Source organism: Lissotriton vulgaris, chromosome 11 (assembly GCF_964263255.1).
Source record: "Lissotriton vulgaris chromosome 11, aLisVul1.2, whole genome shotgun sequence".
Taxonomy (NCBI): domain Eukaryota; kingdom Metazoa; phylum Chordata; class Amphibia; order Caudata; family Salamandridae; genus Lissotriton; species Lissotriton vulgaris.
The window spans coordinates 106413190-106430879 of NC_141699.1; the positions used below are offsets into that span (position 1 = coordinate 106413190).

Genomic DNA, 17690 nt, shown 5'->3' on the forward strand with positions numbered 1-17690 from the left:
GGAGTTTGGCGGTGGTTCCGGCGTAGAGGGAGTTGCCGTAGTCCAGACGGCTGGTGACGAGGGCCTGGGTGACAGTCTTCCTGGTCTCGGTGGGGATCCACCGGAAGATCTTACGTAGCATGCGCAGGATGTTGAAGCACGATGAGGAGACGGCGTTGACTTGTCTGGTCATGGTGAGGGAGGAGTCTCTTTCTGCTGAAGGACAAATTCAGAATGCTCACGCAAGCTCCTGTCAGCTCTGGACCCAGGTGATTTGACCTGCAGGACGTGTATTTCCATATTCTCATTCAGCAGTCCCACAGACGCTATCTGCAGACAAGAGCATTTTTAGTTTGCTGGGCCCCTCTTCAGCCTCACCAGTGTCTCTCGGATGTTTAAGAAAGTAACGGCGGTGGTCACTTGCCATCTTAGGAGTTCAGGGATACCAGTATTCCCATACTTCAAGAAACGATTGTTGAAAGTGGGCTCACCACTGTCAATTGTGGATCACTTCTGGATAACGATAAACCTTTTGACATTGTTGGGGTTCACTCTCAAAGAGTTTTAACCTCGCTTGACTCCTTTGTGGAGGCTTCATCCATTAGAGAAAGGCTGGACACTATGGAGTTCATGGTCTTCTGTCTGCTACAATGAGTTCAGGATATATTTGGGCAATGATCCTTACGCTTCAGGTACAATGCTGGTTCACGATGAAAGCAGTCCAGAGGCTTCTTGGCCTTTGAGCCTCCTGCATTCTCCTCATCAGCTATGCCAGTTGGCACTTGCTATCTATACAATAGATCTTGAAGTCCCAATGGGCCCAGCATCAAGGCAATCTGACCGATGCCCTTCATGTGCCTGAGGAGACAGCTTGAGATATGCATTGGTGGCTGTTTGAACAGAATTTGTCCCGCTGCAAGTCCATCTCCCTTCTCCACCCAGAGTTGATAGTGGTGATGGACGTGTCCTTGCTGAGCTAGAGAGGTGGATATCTGGGGACTCTTGTCACTGGCAGAGGTTCAGCTCCACCTCAATCATCTAGAGTGGCGGGCCATTCATCTGGCGCTGAAGGCCTTTCTGCCTTCCATCAATGAGATGCTAGTGCAGATTCTTGTGGTCAGCATCACCACCATGTGGTACTGCAAGAAGCAGAGGGGCATGCAGTCCTGAGGCCAGTTTCAGGAGACTCATTGCCTCTGGAGGTGCTTGGAGCGCAAGGACATTTTCCTCATTGCGAACCACCTGGCAGAGTACCTGAATGCCACAGCGACTAACTGACCAGGCTGAAGCTGGTGGACTACGAACTTTGTCTACACCCGGAGATGGCATAGGGGCCCTTCCAACAGTAGGTAGAGCCCTGGCAGGATCTTTTCACCACTAATAAGAAGGTGGAGTATTGAACGTTTTGCTCATTGAAATCTCTGCAAGAACACCTGTTGGAGATGTGTTGCAGGTGGAATGGAACACAGGTCTCCTGCGCGCCTTTTAAGTCACTGCCTCTTCTGCCCCAAGTTCCGAAAAAGATCAGAAATGACAGAGCCCAAGTCATCCTAGTGACTCCGCATTGGGCTAGAAGAATGTGGTACACAGACCTTCTGGGTGTGAGCATATGTTCTCAGGCTCCACAAGGACCCATTATCTCAGCAACAGGGCATGATCCTCCACCTGAATCTATGCAATGTACACCTACATGCGTGGAGATTGATCGGCGTCAACTGGCTGTGTTTGACCTGCCACCTTAAGTGGTGAATGTCATCTTTGCTGCCAGGCATTCTTTCCCAAAATCCATTTCTACCGAGCGCTGGGACTAATTTGTGGCCTGGTGTGGTTTTGGCAAGACAGATCCCTTATGAACAAAGCTGTTGTAAATTCCCTTGTTTGTTTTATCTTTGGCCCTGCAAGGTCTTGCAGTGGGCACTTTTAAACATTGTCAGCCCTTTTGGGTTTTCTGTTTTTGCTGGACCAACCGCCCTTGTTCAAATCACCTGTTGTGATGAGATTTATTAAAGGTTTGACACACGTTCCCTCCCAAACTGCCATGGTCTTGACATTTCTCATGTTTATGCCATTTGAGTTGATGCATAGCTGTGCCATATTATTCCTGATTTTAAAGACTGTCTTACACATTGCGATTGCGCCAGCTAGTCACATGAGTGCAACTGCCTCCCCCACCATTTTTCAGGACAACTTGATGCTGAGAACTCGAGCAGCATTACTTCCACAGGTAGTGACTGTCTTCCATATTGGTCAATCCATCACTCTACCTCTGTTTTTGCAGCCCCTCGAAAGAGGGAGACCCCATTGGCTGGAACCAAAAAGTGCTTTAAGTATTTACGTTGATTGTACCAAGGATCACCCAGTTGACTATCAACTTTTTGTGCGGTTCTTCAGTGTGAAGAAAGGAAAAGCTGTGCAGAAGAGGACCCTGTCAAAGTAGATAGTCCTCTGCATTAAGATCTGCGAAACACGGGCCAAGAAGCAGCCTTCAGAAGGTTTGAGAGCCCATCCACCCTGGGGTGGTACTGCTTTGGCGTCTATTCCAAAGTGAGGAATCTGAAGTCAGAAGTATCCATCAGAAGAACTAGTTACGTAGCTTTGGATACTCTATCTAGTGGCAGATTCCTCACCACCCTTCCACCTCCCTTTTCTGTGGAGTGGTCCATTTTTAACTTTTAAAAAGGTCCCAAGTTAGTATTCAGCACACTGGCATCAACAATTGTTAACTTTGTGCATTTGAGGGTGTGGAATTTGAAAATGATAAGAAACTGATATCAGCAAGCAGAGTGGCACTTTTATGTGGCTTCGGTCCGTCCTTTGCAGAGCAGTTTCAGATTCATTGCGGAGCTCAAGACACCAGCCAGCAGCACTGCTATGAAAAATAATCCATATCAAGTCCGTGGCCTGGAGAGTATTCTAGAGGTGAGGAATCTGCAGTCAGATTGGGTATCCACCACAAAGAGCGTTACTGAATGTAAGTAACTTGATCTTTAGGACCAACACTACAAGGTAACATCACCTGGTTGAGCGATGACACCCTTGTACTCTCTCAACTAGGCCTCAACTGGAGTCTGATCCACTTTCTGGGTTAGTGAACCAGAGGTGTAGGTGCAACAAGACTGTGTAATTGACACATATTGACAGCATATGGCAAATGTCAGTCACATGATTTCTAGGGGCAAAGAAGAATCTGAAGCTACAGTGTATCTTTCACCTTTGCTATTTCATGACTGTCCAGTGGCTCAGAGAATGGTCCGTTGCTTATAAAAAGCAGATATACATGTATTTATATAAAACTAAATATTGCTCAGTATCAGTTCAGTCTTGTGGCCTTTTGTCCCCATTACCTGTACTTTCACAAACCTATTTTGCGTTTTTTTTGTTTTGTTGGCAGTAAAGGGCATCCCTGCCCTCTTCAATGACGGATAAAGATGTGTTTGCCTTCTTGGAAGTAAACGGGCGACAGGTCCATTCATTCATTACATTTCACTCCTCGTGGCATGCCGTGTGTATTTCCTGGACGCCCTTCTCTCTCCCCCCTCCTGCCCTCCTTGGGGTGAGGTCCAGCACTCTGGTGAAAATCATGAAATCTTCTTCTGTTGATGATCTTCAGAAGACCTTCAGTGGCAATAATTTCCTAAAGTATCTTAAGTCAGTGTGGAATGGTATGAAAATTCCCCTTTCTTACAGATGTACTATAACTGTAATTGTGGGAGTTGTGACCATCGCTGTATTATGGGTGTCCAGATAATCGTCGATGAAATGTTTCTTCGCCAGCACTTCTGAATCATAATACAGGGCGTGGTGTAGTATCCTTTAGAGGGACTGCACTTCTTGATTTGTATGTGTCTGGAATGAGCTGGTTGGCAGCAGAGTACTGCATACTGTAGGGGGGAGGGGGAGGTTCAGGTGTGGATTTGGAAAAGATATCCTTGTCTGCTTGGGCTTCGGTGCCAGGAGATCCTCGAGATTTGTGCCGATTGTGCATGAAAGGCTCTCTAAGAAATTCTAATTGATTGAGTGTAGGAGCCAGCCTGGTCTCTGGCCACGGTGCATAACTAGTTCATTGTTCTCCAGTGGATGACTGGTGGAGCGGCTTGCGTGATATCCCTGAACCCAGTTCACTTTCACTTCTGCCACTAGGCTGACAAAAAGAGCCAAATGCCATGATCTTGGGTTTTGTGTACACCTAGAGGGACCATACCCAGTTGTACCTAATCAGAGTACGTGTTAGCGTAGACAAAATGTGAGTCGGCCAGGGGACTTCGGTGGAACAGAGATCAATTTGTGATGCTTTTGCGGCTTGCACATACAGATTATGGCTAGATCAGGAACCAAACCTTTTTATTTGCTGGTCACTTTATTGACCCATACCTTCTAGAAGGCGATTAGTTTGAGAACAGGAAGTTTCTTTCAATTCTGTTCTCAAAATCTAATCCTAGTTCAAGTTTATTTTTCAAAACCCTATCTTGAGTACCATTTGTTCTGTGAACAAGCCCCTAAGGTGAAACTTTATTTCCACTCCAATGTTCCTGGTGCAGACTTGTGCGCCCTGTGTTCTGAATATTTCATTCATAGCTTGCCTTCAAGAAGATCTTATTCTTTGAATGACCATTGAGAAGCACATACAAACCGTTACAGCCATAGGACTGAGTGCTGCTGGTCCTAACTATTGGCCAGACACAGACAGATATTTAATGGTTCTCAAATATGTGGTTCTTCATTGATTCACAATCTTGGAGTATTCCTTGTTGCCGACCAGACATCTTGGTCTTCCAAGGCTTATGAACCTCAGGTTTTCCATCCTTACCAGGAAGTACATTAGGCTTTTTCACTCTAGTACATTATCGCCCTGGTATGACTGTGAAAGGGAGTAATGTTACGTGTGTGGGAATCTGAAGAGGTCTACTACACAGTACTACTACAGATTCTGGAATAGCTCTAATATGACTATCTGTACTGGGAGCTTACTGTAAGGCAGAAGCATATATTCTACTATTTCACAGAATGCTCTGAGAATCAGACACATATCCCCTGCCATCAGGAACACCCAAGACAAAGAGCATTTCAGGTTTGAAGATCTAGGAAGGGTGGCTGTACTAAGTATTCACTGTTACAGAAAAGCAGCTTTCCCATCATCACCATGAGCTAAAGGATATTGAAGGAGGTGATATTCATTTACTGGGCTGTGCTGAGCATAAAAAGGACAAACAACATTCATTTGTCTAAATGAATACCTTACATAGACATAGACAGGAGTAGCCGCTAAGAAGAGGCTGCTCAGCTAGGAGATGTGGGTGTGTCCCTTTGTATATAAAAATATACACATTTTCTGCTTGGGCCTCAAGATGTTTAGCTCTGATGCATTGGTCAGCACAGCAGTTAAGAACCTTCGAGCAAACAGTAAACCTGGTCTTGATGAAAGTAGGTAGTAAGTCTTAGGAGAGCAACAAGCTTAAATGGATGAGGTAAATGGACAAGGATTGTCCTCTGAAACTCCTCCAAAACTGGATTCAAGATGGCCGCCAAGTAGGAGCCCTCCTGAGAGCTCCCGGTTTGAGGATTACTTCATCAGTAGTTTTCCCTGTTAAACCCTGCCATCCGCCCTCCTCCCTCCCGCCCTGGCTATCCACAGATCACCCCTCTCAAATGTACACCATTGAAGCCTCTATTTAGCCGCTGGATCGGCTGATGTGCTCACTCTGGGATTCCGCCTATGGTCCTCTGATCCGGCTCTGACTGCTGGGTCCGCTGCTCCATACCGGTTGCTTTGTGAAGGATGATGATCATTAGACCCGGGGCGAGACCAGTCGTGTCTCCGGTGTTATGCTTGGAGCTGCTCTGTGAGCCCTGTTGCCGGGTCCGTGGTGAAGACCTGTCACAGTGAGGCCTGGTCGCCTGCATCGAGGGCGGCCCTGATTCTTGTGGCCCAGAGCGAGGACGACCCGGAGCAAGAGCGTCCTTCGCCTGCTGCCCCCTGCCGGCTCTCAGGTACTTCCTGCGCCCCCCGGAACAAGGCCGTCTCTTCTGCTATTCCTTTGTGCTCTGTAGCCCTGCAGCCCTGCAACAAGGCCGTCTTCACCCCCGCCTGCTCGACCCCTGTGGGGGCGACCTCGACTCCTGCTGCCATGTCTGTAAAGACGTGCCCAGGGCATTAAGTGGCAAAAAAACTGGGGGTGCTCTAAAAGGGGCGGGGCAAACCTCGAAGGGGTGTGGCCTATCTAAGTATGGGCATGGTCTAAATAAAGATAACTAGTGTAGCAGTATACCCTGCTCTGACAAGCCATCAGCAGCTCTAGGACTCATCAGAGCCCCCCCCACACCCACACCCACACCCCCTCTGTGTGGCATCCCAGGGTGAGACAGCTTCCCGGGCGCACACATAGCCGCAGCCGAGTACTTCACAGGTCTTTAAAAGACCATTTGCATATTAATAATTCTTTGTCGTTTTTTCACCCCTTCTTAGAGCCCCTGCATCTCCACACTTCCTACTACTGTGCCTACTGGCGTTTTGTTCAACTGGTCAAATGCTCCCTTCTCCACTTTGTCGCCCCGTGGGTATGCCAGTGGGTGCTTGTCGCCAGGACACTGAATAGGCCCCTCTGTGGCTTTAACACTGGCGATAAACACACCGAGAGGCTTGTGGTGTTCCAAACAACTGGACGATGCTGCACGAAATCAGCCTGCTGTTCTCACACTTACAAAATAGGGCTGTCACATTCTCGTTATGATGCGGTCACATAAAATTTCCTTCTGTGCAAACACATTTGTATTATTTCACGTCTAACTTTTGTTTGACTTGACTTTTACAAGCAAGTTTCCCATGATCAGAAGTAAAGAAGTGATATCAAAATGTAGGCAGCTTCTCACACAAACTGGTTTAAGCTGCTAAATGATCCCACTTGAGATACCATTGATCAACACAATGGTGCGATGAAAGCACCCTACCAAGGAGTTGTGGGCACTCTAGTTGCGCCTCTGATCTAGTTGGTGTGGGGATGCCAGGGGTACTGGGAGCGCATTAGCTTGATTTTCTTAAGCAGTGCACGCGCATGCTCACCCGAAACACCAACAAAAACCGGGACGTCTGGTCACCCTACCTTTGACCTTTGAGGCCCGAAAATAGAGACACCTTTCGAGCCCCCCCCCCAAAAAAAAACTGGGGGTGCTCAGACCCCCCACTTAAAGCCCTGGGCGTTCCACGGTGAGGCCTGGTTGAATGCATCGAGAGCAGCCCGGATTCCTGTAGCCCTGAGCATGGATAACCCGGAGAGACAGCGTCCCACACCATGGCCTGTGGCCGGCCGCCAGCTCCCGTGGTATGTCCTGCGGCCCCGGAATGAGACCGCTTTCTCTTTCGCCTCCATTGTGCCCTGCAGCCCCGCAACGAAACGGTCATTACCCTGGCCTAATCGACCCCTCTTGGGGTGGCCTCCTATGTCCGCAGTCAGAGTGGGGCCACCCCTCTCACCAGCCTATTGTCCTGCGGCCAGGTGCAAGGTCGTAAATCGCTGCATTTGAACCCTGCGGCCTAGCCTGTTTGCCTTACTGGGATGCGACCCAGTTTCTTTCAGCCCCGAAGCAAGGCTGTTGCTCCCTGTCTCCTGCTGCCCCCTGCTAGCCGCTTCAGTGATCCTTCCTGCCTGACTTGAGGGCTGCCCGGTGTACTGTCAGCGATGCCTCGTCCCCCGCCGCCTACTGCTACCCGACGCTGACTACGTCACCTTCCCCCATAAGTCTATTCACCTCCACCTTCAGCCCTGGAGTGAGGTCGAATGTCTGCTTCCCAACAACCAAGGCAGCACCTGGGTGAAAGTTATCTGTTGGCTCTGGCTTTGCTGACAATATCTATCCTCTTTGGCCTCAGCCCCCTCCCTCAGCCCTGGAACAGGCCAGATCTTTGTCTCCCACAAACCGAGGCAGCACCTGAGTGATTGTTTATGGTACATTACATCTTGCTAATTCAATGTCATGTCATGATGTTTCTACTGTGTAGCGAGAATTGTTACCCACCGCCTACTACCTTGCCGCGGGTTGTGGCGGGGAGTGGCTTTCTTTCCCCTACCTGTGTCGGTAGGGGGCACCCACTAGCATTCTTCCGTTAAGAGGCCGCAACCCACTGTGCACGCCTCACTGCCTTTTCGTCTCACTTACTCCACTAATTTTGCTTGCCTGCACCTTTCAAGTAGCTCTTGCTAGCTCCTCCGTGGTGAGCCTCAGCTCGTGGACCCCCTCCTGGGGAGCCACCTTTCTGCCTCGCCTGTGGTCTGAATTTGTCCCTTTATTGCCCGCACCCTGAATGGGTATTGCGCATTGCAATTGCAATGCTTGATCCACTCCTGCAGCCTACCAGCTCATCCTCCTGGCTTTACCTAGTTCCCCTTCTCTCTCCATTATGGCAGGGTCTTGCCTGAATGCAACAGGGGGCAACTCTTACACCATCGCATACCCTCATAACCTCTCCAGGGCCGCTGCTAAAACCTTCAAACATTCCGTCCTGAGAAGATACCCAGAAACTCTGATCTCCAACCTGTACTTCAACACTGACAAGGGCATCATTACCAATGACCCTATTTCCTACTCTAGAAAAACATACTAAAGCGTGCAGCCATATCAAACCTACTTAGCGTACAGTAATCCAGGAACATTCGGTATGGTGCCCAACTCACGATCGCGCCTTCCCTAAATCTTAGAGCTGACTTTACCATTACCTTATAAAAAAAAGGCACCGTTATGATCCAAGCAACAGACATAGATCCTAATAAATTCGCTGACTTCTTCTTCATCCTCAAAAACAAGTACATACCTCCTCTATGCTCCCCCAGTGCCCGCCGTCGCCACCTGACACTTGTCACAGCTCCGGTATATACAGCTCAATGGTAAGGGCCTCCCATTTAGGTCTACCAAAGCTGCAGCTACTCCACCATGCACCCCTTCACTCCCTCCCAAAAGGTGGGTTAGCTCAACTATCCCCAAAGTGTTCCCCACTCAGAACAAATCCCTGGGCTATATCTCTCCTAGATATGTTAGAGAACTTCCCTCCAATCTCCCCAACCTCCAGCATCTGACAATAAGGCAACATCGCTGCTCCCCTCCTCCAAACCTTGCTCCTCGCCTACTCGCTTTGTCACAAACACATACGTAATTCTCAGCTCACCGGACACCCGCCCCAACAGCCCTGTGACCACCCTACTGAGCACGCCTAGCCCTCCTCATACCCCTCCTCTCAGAAACCTAGCCTCAGGGTGGTCTAGCTCCTCCACCAAGCTTCCCGTTCAGCCACCAGAACTAGTCCTGACCCACAGGTCCCCTTTTCACCAATGGACCTTGAACATCAGAGCTTCCAACATAGTTCAGAGCATCCAGAAATCCATTCTCGAGTTGAAGAACATCCTTCACCTCACTGAACACTCAATTGCTAATCTCCAGCTCTCCCACAACTCAGTCCTTTCCCCGCTCACCATGACTTCCCTCCAACCCATGCCGCTGGGCAATAGACACCTTCGCCCTTGCAAATATCCCAACTACCTCTTAGAGGATGAAACTCTAGCCCTCCTCTTATTCTATAAGACCTCCACTGACGCCCCCAGTCCTCCAGACAAGTAAGATGATTACTTAATTCCTACAGTCTCAATCAACACTAATTGATCGTCAACTCTTCGTAACAGAGGAGTAAACAGCAACAAATTAGCAAAAGTAACCCTACCCTCCCCTACTTGCAACATGTGCCCAGACGCTCCACTCTCTGGCCTCCTACTTAACTGCCAATCAGCAGCGAAGCATGCATCCGACATCGCCACACTCATCCTGAGCCAAAAAACTGAAGTAGCTATCCTAACTGAATCATGGCTCAACGAATCATCATCACCTTACCTAGATTTACTGGTCCTGCCAAATTATAACATCGTTAGGCTTGACAGGCAAATTAAAAAGGGGGCAGGCATTGCTTGCATCTACCGCTCAGACCTCCTTGTTGCAGAACTCCATGCCGACCCCACAGATTCCTGCGAATATCTTGCATGTTCCATATGTAATAACGCTACTCAGTTGTGCAAACTGCACATCTTCTAACAACCCCCAGGCAACAATGACACATTCATCAAACACCTCATGGAAATCATTACTTCTAAGCTCTCCCCTCATTCCAATGACATTTTCCTCAGTGACTTTAATCTGCACTGGAATGACCACAATGACCCCCCAGATCAACGCTGTCAAAGTCTTCCTTGCTTACTAATCACTCACTCTAGCCCGCCTATAACCAACTCACATGAAAGGCTCCATGCTGGATTGGCGGTCAGGCTTAACTCAATAGATCCATGCGACTGGTCAGACCACCACGCCATTACCTTCCGAATACCTGGCATCCTCATGAAAAGGCCGGGGCAACCTGTGAAACCAAAACTCTGGCTCAGAGACACTAAGACCCCTGACCTCGAGAAGCTGACTGCTCATTGTGTCAACGACCTCATAGAGCACTACAACTCGATTTTGTCCAACATAATTGATGATCTTGCCTAGCTAAAGCTAAAAGGAGCCCAAATCAAAGCCCAAATCAAAGACAAAAACCCATGGTTCAATGGACCCCTCAACAAGGAAAGAAGAGCTCTCCGGCTACCAGAAAGAAACGGGAGACAGCACCTCTCAGCCTCCCAATTAAAACTTCTACCTCAGACCAGAAATGCATACAATAGGAACATCCTCAAATCCCAAAAAGAGTTCTTCAGATCGGAACAGGATAACTCTAAGAACAGACCCCGTAAGCTCTTTGAAGTGGTCAAACACCAATCAAACAAACTAGCTAAAACCTCCCAAGAAACTACCAAATCCCTAATAACCTGTGAGGAGTTCTCCTCCTTCTTTACAGCCAAAATAAACTCCCTTCGAAACACACTTAATTCCGCCTGAAACTTCCCACCTCCTCCTGCCCGGACCCATCTCTCTTCTCATCTCCCCCAGGCAACACCCAAAAACAAAGCTCACTGGTCCGACTCCAAGTTATATGATGACCACTCCATCTGAAAAATGCTATCCTCTTTAAAACCGAATAACCACTTTAAAGACCCACTCCCCTCCAACTGCTTGGCAGCGACCTCCCCATTCATCTTTCCTATGTGGACTACAATAATCAATGCCTCCCTTCTACAAGGGTCCATCCCTGACTCTCTAAAAACCGGTCCAGTCATCCCCATCTTAAAAAAAAAACCCACTCTGAATCCTTCTATTCCAGACAGTTTCAGACCAATATCCAATATTCATCTTTTTGTGAAAGTGCTGGAGAAATGTGGGCAACTTCAACTGAGCCAACACATTGCTAATTTCAACCTATTATATGAATACCAATCTGGTTTCAAGCCTAGGCACAGCACAGAAACCACCATTCTCTACATTGTAGATGATGCTCTTCAAGCCCTTGACCAAAGCAAAACAGGTCTCTTAATCCTACTGGATTTATCTTCGACATTCGACAGTCAACCACGAGAAACTACTTGAACGCCTCAAACACAGGATGGGAATAGGAGGAACGTCATCAAATGGTTTGGTTCCTTCCTCTGGAACCGCTCCCAGAGTTTCTTGGTGAACAGTAATCTATCTGCTCCTTCCCCGATAAAAATCGATGTCCCACAAGGCTCAACTCTGTCCCCTACCCTCTTCAATCTCTACCTTCAACCGTTAGCTGAAATACTCCGCACTGCCAACATCTCTTCCACATGTACGCCGATGATACTCGTGTCTACATCACAATCTCATCTCTAGAGCAGATTAACTGTTTGAATGAGCCTCTGAAGTTGACTGTTCAATGGCTCACCAGCAACTGGCTCAAACTGAATGCACAAAAAACGGAATTTCTTTTCATCTCCCCCCTAAAAGCACTACTGACATCCTGGAATGGACTAACTCGATCACAGCAATTAACTGCTCACCGACCATAGTGGAATCTGTCAAATCTCTCGGCATAACCCTGGACAGCAACCTGCATAAGCGTGACCACATCAACTCGATGGGCAAAACTGTCAGGTTCCATCTGAGCTACTTGAGGAAACTAAAACCTTTCCTCAAAGCTGCGGACCTCAAAACCGCAGTTCAGGCGTTAGTTATCTCCAGAATGGAATACGGTTGCTCAACCCTATCTGGCCTACCCAAGATCCCCACAGCCCCCCTAAAAGCCTGCCTCAATGCTGCAGCAAGACTCTTAACAGGCTCAAAATCTTTTGACCACACCTCACCGCATCTCAACGCGCTGAACTGGCTTCCTTTTGAAGCCAGAATCCAACTGAAACTGGCCTGTATCACGCACAAAGCACTATATGTGAATTCTTCTGCATATCTCGCCCAGAAAATCTTGGTATCTGGGGGAGTCAGAAACTCCCGGTCGGCCAGAGGCCTTGTGCTTCAGCCATCTCGCTTCTGGAAGAAAAAAACATATAATCGTGCCTTCTCTGGGGCTGCAACAAGAATCTGGAACTCACTGCCGTTCTTCATCAGAAGAATACCTTCTCTGTAAATCTTTAAAAAGGAAGCTAAAACTTTCCTAAGGAGCAAGTTCCTCCCATAAATCTTTCATCGCGCACACTGCTCTGCAGCATTGCATTTGTTTTCCTGCAAAATTCTTGTCTGCTTGGTTGCTCCTATTCTTTGTACTGATTTATTGCTCCCTCAGATCTAAATGCTGGTTTTCTCTGCATATTGCTGACATGTCACCCCTCAAATGTAATTGCTGGTTCTCTCTGCATATGGCAGACATGTCGCTCCTCTGATTCTTGTATATCCCCTGTTTATGCCTGAATGTAGTCACTTCCTTCTATCCCTATCCATGTTTTTTACCTATGTCAGCCTTGCATACAACTTGCTATCCCTGAAAAGCGCTCTGATACCTTAACGGGTCACGTTCATGCGCTAGAAAACCTTAAATAAATAAATGAACTGTTTTGCTCCTGCTAACCGGAGTTAAACATTTATGTTTTATCAACAATGGAATATGTTCGTTTTGTTTCAACCAATCTGAGATTTAGAAAAAAAACCCACAAATTGGCAGTCGTTTTGAGGCAAGAGCCTATATTAATATTACAAGAGGAGGGAATGAGCGTAGAGAGAGCAAGAGAAGGACAAGGAACTGGACTGTTCTGTATTGCAACCATTAGGTGTGGTCATTTGTCATCCTTCAGCCAGGTCTTCAGTGACTGGTAAGGTTGAGAGCTTGCGATGCTTTCAACACAGGCGCAGTCCGTGCCAGGTCTCTCTCTTGTACTAAATTCATTTCTGACACTCTCTTCCACTCTGATTTTTTTACCTGTTCCATGGAGATCCGTAGCACCAATTCCCCTTTCTGAGGGGACTTTTAGTAATATTTTCTATTTCAGAGGGATTCCTGGGTTCTTTAATCCCATCTACATTGAGTTCCAAGGGCCCTGATTGTCCTGCTGTAGAAACTGTCTTGTTCTGTCTCTCCGCTCCTTCCCTGGGCACCCAGTGACCTGTTGATAATGGCCGCGCAGTGGCTGTTAGTCATCAGGATACATGGACAGAAGACACTGGCTGCAAACCTCCCTCCAACCTTCTCCACCAGGTCCCCACAAAAGCCACACAACAAAGTACACAAGTAAGTAGACACAGCACACAGCATCTTCGTCCCATTCTTTTATTTTCCTTTCTCTCCAGCGCCCTCCCACTGAAGTTCCGTGTACAACAGTTGTGTCTTTGAGCCCTTGCAGAGGATGTTCTCACCGACCTTGTAGATTGTGTTGGGTGTGAATGGGAAAGGGCTGAGAGGACACACAGACCCATGGTCAACAGGCTGACAGGGGTTAGAGTCGAGGGCGGTAGGAGAAGGCGGGTTTGTAGAAGACTGACTGAGTGGATGTGCTTTACATTGGCTGCAAGATATTTACACATGGACTTTGCGCCCAAGGTGCAGAAGCCCATACTGGGGTTGTGTTTCATGGAAGGGAACAGAAACAAAATATTTGATTTCTGATTTTAAGGAATGTTAGATCCTGTTCTGTACTGGAGAAGACTTGCATTCATGTATTTTTGGGCATAACATTTGCGGCACCTGAGGCATAAGCAGATGACCTCGATCTGATCAGGGCTTTCCCATGTCCCTCAAATGTAGGTGCCACTAGGATTTCCAGTTTGAAAAAACACAGGTTTCCTTGTTCAAGCTGCTCCTTATTTCACCTTCCTTAGTCAAGTTTAAATGTTTAAAAAATCAGACAAAGACAAAATGACGCCATGCGGTATCAGTGGAACCCAGTGCCTCGATTGGTGGGAGTGAATGGTGCAGAACGATTGCATCTGTCGGAAGCTTGCAGATGCCTTCAGACCTGGCCATCAAGGGCAGGCCATGTGTAAGATCCTCTCCCGTGCAGGGATTTATGGCAGCACCCCGTGCACGGGACCACAGAATAAATAATCACTGCATTGGTCTGAAAAATAAAAACAGGTTAAAAAAACTCACATGTCTAATTTTCGAAAAACTGTCCATGTAACAATGGCAAAGCAAACTAGGAACAGATGTAAAACAGAAAATTCACCCGGAAGTGGTCCGCAGGTGTAAATTAATAGCCGACCGGTTGACGATGGCCACACCCGCTCTCTGTATGCATAAAGTACATATGTTGAGTTATGTGTAAATGCATAATTTGAAGTTCGAACTTAGTCCATCAGTCACAAGGTGGTGGAGAGAGGCGTACAGAAAACCATCCTTTGGCTAGTGAGTTGCAGGAATGCTACACAGGAGAGGGGTTGGTGCCACCGGTCTTCAAAGCCCCCCTAATTTTGTGGCTGGCTTGAGCTTCATTTGCATCAAGTTGGTCAAAACGCATTTACTTCCAGCAATGGAGCAACAGTTGTTCACACCGCAGCCAAATTCAAGTTGTTCGCCCCATCTATAGATGCCCATTTCACAATGGCTGCATGCTGCTAGCTGACTCCCCTTTTATCTTGTCACCCTAGGCCACCCCCGTACAAGTATTTCAACAAGCCAGCCCTGCATATTCCCTCTTTCTTTATTCTGGTGTGGACCCCACCATCTTAAAGGAAACTTACCAATGGCAGGACCAGCGTTACCCTCTCCCCGTTATGCCCTTCTATGGGCAAACTCTGTGCCGCTCCCCCCAGCCAGAAGAAACAGTTCATGAAACAGCCTTTCCGCGGAGTGTTCAGTACTCTGTGCCGCTACCCTGCTCGTAAAACCAGAAAAATACAAAGTATAAAAAAATAACCATCAATGGTTGGTTGCCCACCTCACCTTTCCAGAGCCCTTTTTTGACCTTGCAGAAAGAGTTCTAGCCCCACTTGCAAAAAGTGTACAGCGGGGTGCGAACAGAGGGGCATCTGTGATATTCCTCAGGCCACATCTCTTAGTAGGGCTACCAAGTGCCTGCCCCTGCGATCCCACCGCGAGTGAGCGGGAGGCTTTCCCGCCCCCGCTTTGTTTCAACTCAGGAACATGAATTGTTCCTGGAGAAGCTCCTAGCAGAGACCAATGTACTTGAGATTGTTCTGGATAATCACGTCTGTCACCGCGTCGAAGACAAACTGGATGTTGCTGGTGTCAGTAGCGCAGGTGAAGTGTGAGTAGATTTCCTTGGTCTCTTTGTTGCGGTTCAAGTCCTCGAACTGGCGCTGGATGTAGACAGCTGCCTCCTCGTAGGTATTTTGCCCCTTGTAGTCTGGGAAGCAGATGGTTAGTGGGATGCGACGGATCTTCTCGGCCAGAAGGTCCTTCTTGTTGAGGAACAGGATGAGGGAGGTGTTGATGAACCAGTTGTTGTTGCAGATGGAGTCGAAGAGGCGTAGGCTTTCTGCCATCCGGCTCTGTGGAGAGGGAGAGAAAGGATGCTTAGTGATAACAGCAATCATACAGGTTTGTACAGAAGCTACAACTACTGCCCCTGGTAGGGGAAATGGATTGCTATGTCTTAAAGAAACTCATCACATCTAAAATAGTCTTTTTACGCACAAGAGGCTGACTGACGGCTCAACACCCATAGCTAGGAAGTATCCTGTTAACCTGCACCATGGTGCATTGAGGTAACCCATGATGGGACCCTAGAGCCAGTCCTGGAACCTGTGGGAGACAATAGATGACAGAGAGACGGTGGAGCCCAAAGTCAAAGGGCTTTGTATTGTCTGAAATGCTGCTACCCACAGGGACCTCACTGAAAAGCACTGGCTTGTCTGAGACCTTACAAACTGCCCACAATGTAAACTGCCCACCAGGGATCACTTTTAAATGGTGACACGTGGTCGATCACTGACCCTCAGATCTACAGAGCTCTGTAGGTAAAAAAAGCCACCAGGGTCTGCGGTTTCTTTTAGTAGAGGACACACTCCATGGGTATATCTGTAAGAGTCAGTGTAGTGCACTTTGTGTTATCAGCCAAACTTGCAGAAATGTCAGACCTCACCCTGTCCAGTTAATCCAGTTCTCGTTGTCCTACAGCCTAGCTTACAACTGGGTGGGAACAGAGAGCATTCCCGTTGTTGGGGAAGGGATTACACCTCGGTTAGCGGTTTTTCCTCTGATGTTGAAGTCGCTGGCCGGACGGCCACCTCATAGGGATAGAATAGCAGTGCTCATGCCACTGATAGATTTTCCAATGAAGAAGAAACCACAACTGAAGATGAAGCACTTCTCTACAACATGAAGGAGTTTCTGTTACCATCCCACACTAGGGAACGGTTTAATGTTGGGTGGTCACAGAATATGCTCATGTTTTTGGAGGAAGTGGTAAATCTTGGGATGGTGGGTTCTCCGTTGGAATGACCTCTTCTATACCATCTCTGTGGCAGAGGTAATTCCTCCAGTGGACAGTGCTAAAAGGCGGAGTTACAACATTCACAAATCAAATGCCACCCAGCTCTAAATAATGGTCCGCCTGTTCTGTCTGCCTTACTTTAGCTGTTCTCACTTGTACTACAGGATAGGAGCAGAAGACACCACGGTGACATTTTGCAGGTGAGTTGCTCATGTCATGTTACGTTAATACAGCTTAGTATAGAGCACAAATCACCTCCGAAGATGCATCTCAGCGCTAATAATAAACACAGGCAAAAACCTAACACAGAATTGTAAAATAAAATACTATAAAATAAGTAGCTTTCTGAATTTGATGTAATCAGAGCAAATGCAAGTATGAAAGGGCAAAGCATTAAGATAGTGTGCACTTACACAAAATGTGCTCCCATTTTAGCTTTTGGAGCACCTTTCAAAAACTCCAAGAGAACCTCATGAGAGAAAACAGTTTTCTCTTAAATATGATCCATCAAATCCCAGCAGATGATCAGCATATTTCACAGGATAAAATCACCATAGAACACACCACAATTCCTCAAATTAATATGGTACCACCAACTAATGTTTTATATTCAGACTAAAATCTGTTATCGACCTTTTATGTGGGCTCCTGTTTGTGACCCTCAAAACAGGCTTTCACTAAATGGAATTCAATGGGGACCATTTCCAGAGTCTGTAATTGTTGCCACAATATGCTCACCACATTGTGACCAGCCAATCAAGGGGGAGGAGGGGTGGGGGGGGGGAGGCAAGTGTCCATTTAGGAGTCTCCCCCTGGATGCCCCTGGAGGTCAGAGTCAGCCCACCCTACCTCCTTATAATTTGTCATTAATTTTGAGGATGCAGGGACCATGTCCATGAGTACTTTAAGGCTGCCACAACATATTGTTCAAGTTTTGTCTAGCCAATCAGG

At 47.5% G+C, this 17690-nt stretch overlaps 2 protein-coding genes across 2 annotated transcripts in view; one reads left to right on the forward strand and one right to left on the reverse strand.

The window, feature by feature from the left end:
* The window catches only part of RSPH14 (radial spoke head 14 homolog), a 590080-nt gene that overhangs the window by 107289 nt on the left and 465101 nt on the right, over positions 1–17690 (forward strand). The window lies entirely within an intron of this gene.
* GNAZ (G protein subunit alpha z) overlaps positions 13602–17690 on the reverse strand; it is a 313003-nt gene continuing 308914 nt past the window's right edge. Inside the window, exon 3 of the mRNA XM_086942803.1 lies at positions 13602–15795. Within this exon, the coding sequence (XP_086798929.1) occupies positions 15451–15795 (345 nt within the window). The 3' untranslated portion in view covers positions 13602–15450. The remainder of the gene's footprint in view (positions 15796–17690) is intronic.